This window comes from Hyposmocoma kahamanoa, unplaced genomic scaffold (genome assembly GCF_003589595.1).
Source record: "Hyposmocoma kahamanoa isolate Upper Pololo Valley unplaced genomic scaffold, ASM358959v1 66, whole genome shotgun sequence".
NCBI classification, from domain to species: Eukaryota; Metazoa; Arthropoda; class Insecta; order Lepidoptera; family Cosmopterigidae; genus Hyposmocoma; species Hyposmocoma kahamanoa.
This window is the reverse complement of record NW_020653854.1, coordinates 21,913,447-21,920,714: the sequence shown is the minus strand read 5'-3', so window position 1 is coordinate 21,920,714 and position 7,268 is coordinate 21,913,447. Positions and strand designations below refer to the sequence as shown.

At 35.2% G+C, this 7,268-nt stretch overlaps 2 protein-coding genes across 2 annotated transcripts in view; both read left to right on the top strand.

The window, feature by feature from the left end:
• LOC113232059 overlaps window positions 1-3,078 on the top strand; it is a 16,104-nt gene extending 13,026 nt beyond the window's left edge. Inside the window, exons 2-8 of the mRNA XM_026466684.1 lie at window positions 986-1,036; window positions 1,569-1,828; window positions 1,927-2,023; window positions 2,104-2,203; window positions 2,277-2,384; window positions 2,580-2,744; window positions 2,976-3,078. Of these exons, the coding sequence (XP_026322469.1) occupies window positions 986-1,036; window positions 1,569-1,828; window positions 1,927-2,023; window positions 2,104-2,203; window positions 2,277-2,384; window positions 2,580-2,744; window positions 2,976-3,041 (847 nt within the window). The 3' untranslated portion in view covers window positions 3,042-3,078. The remainder of the gene's footprint in view (window positions 1-985; window positions 1,037-1,568; window positions 1,829-1,926; window positions 2,024-2,103; window positions 2,204-2,276; window positions 2,385-2,579; window positions 2,745-2,975) is intronic.
• A 291-nt stretch (window positions 3,079-3,369) lies between these two features.
• On the top strand, window positions 3,370-6,401 carry LOC113231654. The gene is made up of 2 exons (XM_026466082.1): window positions 3,370-3,530; window positions 5,632-6,401. The coding sequence occupies exons 1-2, from the start codon at window positions 3,489-3,491 to the stop codon at window positions 6,058-6,060; spliced, it is 471 nt and encodes a 156-aa protein (XP_026321867.1). The 5' UTR covers window positions 3,370-3,488; the 3' UTR covers window positions 6,061-6,401.
• Window positions 6,402-7,268: the final 867 nt, after the last annotated feature.

Here is a 7,268-nt window from a genome sequence, read left to right as displayed (position 1 = left end):
TTTGGTGCTTGTTAGACCATTAAGTGACAACACAAAACATACATCGGTAAATTAGTTTTTGTTTTCGAAGTTTGGAATATTATTCGGAAGTACAGTTTTTTTCCGGACAGTTGCGATTACAGTTCTTGATCACTTCCTAAATACGATTAATTTTGTGGGTACATTCTGAGTTTATTTTTCAGTAACTCACTTTAACACTCCCTATTCAGTATTACAAATAGCCTTAGTTCGTTGCAATATCATTTGTTTTTCGGAACCTTTATTTTTCCCCTTTTTAATAGGTATTACTGGATACTACAATATAGTATAATTACTGCAATTTGGACTATTACATGCAAGTGGTTAGCCATTTAGTTTAATATTATAGAATTGATGATTACGGAATCTCTTGTATTTTCCCGTTTGCTAAAAGTTAATTTTAGTTATTTGTTTTCGTTTAAATGGAGTTTGTATGCAGTTTTTAACCGACTTTAAAAAAAGGAGAAGGTTCTCAATTTGACTGTATATTTCTTTTTGTTTTTTTTTGTATGTATGTTACGCGATAACTCCGGTATTTGTGAACGGATTTTCATGATTCTTTTTATGTTCGAAACAGGGTACCTCCATAGTGTCCCATTTAATGTTGACGAAAATTATCCACCTCTAAGGGTGGCTGTTCATTTTTATAATAGCGCCTAAATTTTATTGTAAGGGGCAACTATTTTAATGGTTGATTTTGCTATTCTCCAATTCAAGACGTTTTTCTCTCGCAATATACTTTGAGAGTGAGAACCGATTTTTATTATCTCCTGTGCCAAGTCTCGTATAGTGGCGAACTAGGGGATGAATCCGGGCTTACTCACTTTCCGGTAACCGATTTCACTAAAACTTGGTAATTTTTGAGGTCGGCTTTTTTAGTACTCTGTACTGAGATTATTCAATTTATTATTCGCTATTCTCGTGTTTCTTATTGTTTTGTTTTAGGCTAAGTAAGTCGTCTGCTAAGCTATTCTGACATAGGTTTTTTTTATTTCTCCTTTAATATACAATTTATACTTATTCTAAAGACTTGACAACCTGGGCATCAGCTTCTTAGTAAGACAAGGTTCTTTTCAATTACATATATGTATATCTATTCTAGTTAATTATTCATTCATTATGTTACATTAAATACTAGGTAATTTTCTAAACTAAAACTGTTCTTAACCAACTGAGCTACAGCCCTAGTCAGAAGATCTTGCGAGTTTCTCTGTGTGTTTGTTACGAGATCTTTGTACTGCCAGCGCCATTGTAATAACGCTAGGTGGGATCGGCACAACATGTATTTCTCTACCACTCTCCCCTAACAGCCGCCTTTTCCATATTCACACCTTTCTTATCCATGTCATCTTTCACACAATCCATCAATCTGTTTTTGGCTTTCCTCTCCACTTATGTTGTAAGAACCTAAAACTAAATATTCTTATTATTATCAACATTTGCGTCAATTTTCTGTTTAGTCAGTCTGGTATCCTTGTTCTGTGAAAATTCTTATTAATTTACACTTCTCTTTTGTAAAGCTTCGAAATCTTCTTCTTGTTTATTTACAGGTACGTCCACCCCCTAACAGATGATATAGAGTACAACTACCCAGCTACAGTACGGTTTCCTTATGACACGTCAGTGCGGACTACCGAACGGTACATCGTCGCCTACTGCCTCGTTCTGTTTACATTCAATTACATTTCCTATTTCGTAGTTGTTAACGACCTTATCATGCAAGCCCAACTTATACCTCTAGTGTGCCAGTATGCAGTTCTTTGTGACTGTTTTGAGAATATCATAACTGACTGTAGCGAAGGATTTTCAGGTATAATAATTTAGTCATATTTTTATTCCATCATGTAACATGAAGTCCGTAAGATTACATTGTGCAATGCTTGATGATAGCCAACATTTTGTTCACAGATTTAGACGATGTAAAATTGTTTGCAAATGAAAAATTTCAAGAAATTTATTATTCTAGATTGAGAAAATTAGTAAAACAGCATAAAATTATTTTAGTGTATGTACTTTATTTTTTACAAACGTCATACAGTTTATCTTAAAGTTATCGTCATTGAATGTTTGTATTGAAAATTTCAGCCACACACAGGAGCTAAAGCAGGCACTAAGTGCTCCAATGCTAGGACAATTTCTTGCAAGTGGAATTCTCATGAGTTTGGCTGCTTACCAATCGTCGGCGGTAAAAGTAGCTCTTATTCTTAATACTATTTGTTCATTTTCGTTGAATATATTGTCATTCCGTTTTCTTGCAGGCTTTAAATAAAAGTATTATCAAGACGGTAATGAACCTCCTCTATTTAGCTTATAACATGTTCATATTGTACATCCTGTGCAATTGGTGCGATGAAATCAAAATGCAGGTCAGATTTGTAATGTTTAATCGCGGTATCTAAGTCATTATTAAATTTCTTCCTTCTGTTGTAACTTTACTTGTTCGGTTTTTCTTGGGAAGAATTTTATTATTAATTATTATGTCCATTATAATGTATTGTGTCCATTATAATTTATTCATTCATAAATACCGTCTATTCATGTCATTTATACTATTTATGTAGAGTCAGCGAATCGGAGATTCTGTTTATTTATCGGGTTGGGAGCGTGGTGTGGTGGCATTACCTGGCGTGCGCGCAAGTCTTATGATCATAGTGGCTAGAGCTTTTAAGGCTCCTGTTTTTTCCGCTGGAGGAATTTACGATCTTTCATTGATATCATATACAACAGTAAGTTCAATTATTTTTGTCTTATTCGAACAAGAAACGCAGTAGCAATTTAAAACTTTATTCATATCTTATTAACTTCATTTATTTCTATATACCATGCTATACTCACAAATGATGAAATTGAGCATATAGCTCCGTGTTCACTGAAGTTACTAAAATTTACAGTCATCTCAATTACCATCTAGTTTAGTATGTTAACGTGTAAATTAACGCTCTTTATTCACTTTTCAGTTGGTAAAAACGTCGTACAGTGCTCTGACAGTTTTACTAAGTGTTCGTCAACGTGATACGTCATAAAATATAAGACAGAAATCATCATTGTTCCCGATTAGTACATTAAGATTTATATTTAGCCAAACTGAAATGAATTAGTGGCACATGTTTGCAAGTCTTTTAATTTTGATAAACGTGTCAAATTCAATCACAACGGATAGTCAAATGTCATTGAAATCTGAGTGGCAAACGTGAAACAGCAATCGCGAAAACTGCCTGTGTAGTGGCTAGTATTGTAGTGGGCATTATCATGATAATAACGAGTGATTGTTCCAACTTATTAACATTCTCACAAAACATTTCTAAGTAATGTACGTACCTTTCCGAAATTTGTCAACGTCGTTCGTCGAATACGAATTATAAATACAGAGCCGAGTATTCCAGCTACAAAGTGTTCTAGGCTGCTGACGAGAGCGCGTCATTATATTTCAAGAATATTTTTAATCGTCAAAATTATATAAGCGATACAAAATGAATATTCTTGGTTACTTGGTGACTCTCGCTAACATACAGGTAAATTTTTATTTAATGATACGTAATGTATTATTCAAGGTGCGTCAAAAATTTATTTGCACAATTTGCACTTCTGTGTGAATTTTAACACAAAGTTATTCTTTGTTTTGTAGTAATACCGGTGTTCGAATAGTTTGTGGCATGTTTTCTGTGTTTCATTATTTCCTAAACTGAATAAACAATTTTAACAATTCACCAAAGTGGAACAGAGGAGAATTGAGTCCCGTTAACCAATAGTACTCGGTGTTTATACAACGCCACGGTACATCGTCGTAATAAATAGCATAGTCGCTTTGTAATTGTCCTGTGGGTGTTAAATATTTAAAGCCTCTTCTCAGGATCCAGCTGAAAACCAGCGCTGAGACTCTACCTAGTATAAAGCTGAGCTGGCTGACCTTTTCGGCTATTTTGGTGCATTTTTTGTTTGATTTTCTTTTGTTTTTTATTCACTGTGTTATCTTACATTACTACCCGACTCTTCACCTACTCGCAGTAGAGCTATCGGGTTTGGGCTCATTAAATTGAGGTCGACGATAAAGCGTGCAAACCTAAATAATACCTATTCTCTCTCGCCTTAAAAAAGTCCAAGTTGTAGCGTTCGGAGCCGCTCGCCATATAACCGCTCACGCGATACATGCAGCCGTAGACGCAAACCACACCTAGAGGTGCCGGTGATGATTTTATACCGATTTATCGGATATCGAAGTTATAACAGGTAAAAGAACTAATACTAATTGCTATTTCGGTAACTACTCTAGCAAACCATAAAGTTTTTAATGCCTGGGTCTGTCATTTAAAAAAAATAAACAACTTCAAAAATACGTCACGACAATCGTGTGTGTTATTGTTTAGGCTGGTGATTTCGGTGTTTATTTATTGAAAACATACCGTAAGTAGCGTTTTTTAAGTTTACCCTGAATATAAATGTTTATAAACTATACTTTAAGGAGTAATTTCATGGTAAACGTTAGAACCACTCAAACGAAATATTATCATATTTACCCAAGTACACCAAAAATTTCATTAGTGCTTTTTAAGTGCAGGATTTGCGGTGTATTACTGCATTTTATTTGAGATGTTTTTGTTGTAGTACGGAGGATATTTATTTAGCAATGCAGAATAATAATTTTTATTTATAAAAACTTGTATTTAAACTGAACCTTTTTCTAATTTGCGAAACCAAATAGCCGCCATCTTGCGGTAGGATGAGCGCATCGCGTGAGCGGATAAATGTGGAAGCAAAACACTTTGTGAGAATCCTGGGTATATCCGCAATATAGGGATGAAACTCCAGCCCACGGCTAGTCCCGGTTATGGAAAGGTGAAAGCGGAATCAAAACATGAAATTCCGTCGCACACTCTCCGTAATATATCCTGTATAATACCGATAGGCAGGCTACTTTACGACGTTGTTCAAGGCTCTGCTTTGTCTCTACTAAATCCGAGTCACCTATACGACTGTTGTCACGCTTGTCGATTGAGTCCAAGGTGGCCATTTGGTATTTAGCAGAGCCATCCTATCAGTAGCAGCAATACTCCATCCACGGCCGCAGTTGTGCTTGGTATAGCTGAAGCAACTGTCCCGGTGTGAAGTGACGTCTCACTTTGGAAAGAATCCTAAACTTCCTTGCTGCATTTTTGGCCATAGATTCAGTGTATTTGCCGAAGTTCAGATTGGACAACAGGTCAATTCCAAATAGCTGGAGACGGTCGGCTGTCGCTATATATTCATATATCACGAAAAGTCGAATGATGACTTTATTGACTTTTTAGAGTAGGTACACTGCCATGCATCGGATTTTTTTTATTTCCGTTTTTTTAACTCGAAAGTTACTTTAATAATGCAATTTTGAATACTTTTAAGTTGATCTAAAGTAAATAAACGTTAGAAACTGTTTTCAATATATTTCATTCAACTTTAAATATTAAGAAATATTACTATGATCTCATCAAGAGTCGATAACTAGAATCTGGCGTCTTCTATTTTCTGAAAGAGATTGGCAGCTTTCCTGTATATTTACCGATTTTTGTCTGAATATTTTTTTCATGCGTTGCAAGAATAATACCAGTTTTTGATATTAATTTGTAATAAAATTTGCAGAGTTTCGGGGAACCCGGTTCATCTCTAAAGGACATTTCCATCCGAGTCAACGAATGCGGCAGGCTCTTTGACGAACTGAAAAACGATAGGGCATTCAATTTTGAGTGCTTCAGGCAGAATAGCTATTGCAAAGTGGGCTCCGTCGGAAAGTATATATCACGGAATTTTCATGACTACATTTTCAATGGCAACGTGGATCCCAGACACGAAGGGTTAATTCTAACACTGTACTACACAGATGCCTCAGCTCCTGATGCCGTAGTAACTAGATATGCACAGAATCCAGCAGTGCTAGACAATAGTGACCTTCTTGAAGAGGCTCCCATTACTGAAGCTAATTCTCAGCATTTCTTCATGGCTAAACCAGAGATTCCCGAGGAAGATGAGCATGCCGCAGAAAACTATATGAACGGATATTGGTTCGAGTGATGTTTTCTTTTCAATATCCCGAACTTAGTCGCAATATATAACGGTTTCTTTAGGCAACTTGTGTAAACGAAATCGAAAAGGCTTAAAACTATTCAACAGCTATTGACCTCATAAAATCATAATAACTCTAGGCTTAAAACTGTCCTTAACATAAAGACTATAGTAGATTGACTTTAGTTTAAAATACGTTAACGATTATTTAGACCATATAAAGAGGAACAACGCCACTAATCACTCAACTGAACTAATTGAAACAAAATATACTTAAGTACTTCAATATATTTCTTCGCAATATTGACGTCACGAGCACAAGCTACTCAGTATTATCAGAAAGTCGTACAAAAGCTTCAATCACTATTTTGAAACATTGTAATTTAAAACAATAAAATGTAAATCAATAACAAATTTTTGTTGTTTCATTTTCATCTCATATCATACGTAACATCAAATGAACTTAAATAAATAGTCAATATGTTTTCATAAAAAATTCTTAAAAATGCTGGCCAACTTATGAACTTTATATGTACGTGAAAAAATGCCGTGGTAGCTTACTGGTTCGAATCCGGACTCGCACCTGCGAATTTTTCGGAAAATATCTATGTGCGAAGTTCAATTTGAAATTTACCATGAGTTTTTCGGTGAAGGAAACATGCACGTCGAAGAAGGTTCGCAACCATCGGAAAACGTATAAAGTCCTCGACCAGCATTAAGCCAGCGTGGCAGACTATGTGATCTAACCACTCGCCTAAGAGGAGACCCGTACTCAGTAGTGGTACGCATAAATGGGTTGACGATGATGTAGAAATACGGTATAAATTTAAATTAATCTTTTTTCCATGTAACCCATATAGAAAACATGTCACCCTTTTCCAAAACCGTAGTACAGTAGATGTAAACGAGCCCTGTAACTCACCCGTGGTGGGATCGAACTCGTTAAATTTAGGAAGTGAACATTTGTAAATTGGTTCTTGTCGGGCTATTTTTGGTATTGCCCTCGGAGTTATCATTATTCTGGTATTCATAGTACAGGAAATTCCCTAATTTGAGACCAGAAAGAACAATGGCAAAATCATAGTTAAAGAATTCGTTGGCGTCTTCAAATGTTTTAATAACAAATTTAAATAAAATAAAACCAATAGATTTTTCAAATTATAAAAACGGCCTATCTAAGTCTGGAAATAAAATTATGAAATTAAAAGAAACTAATG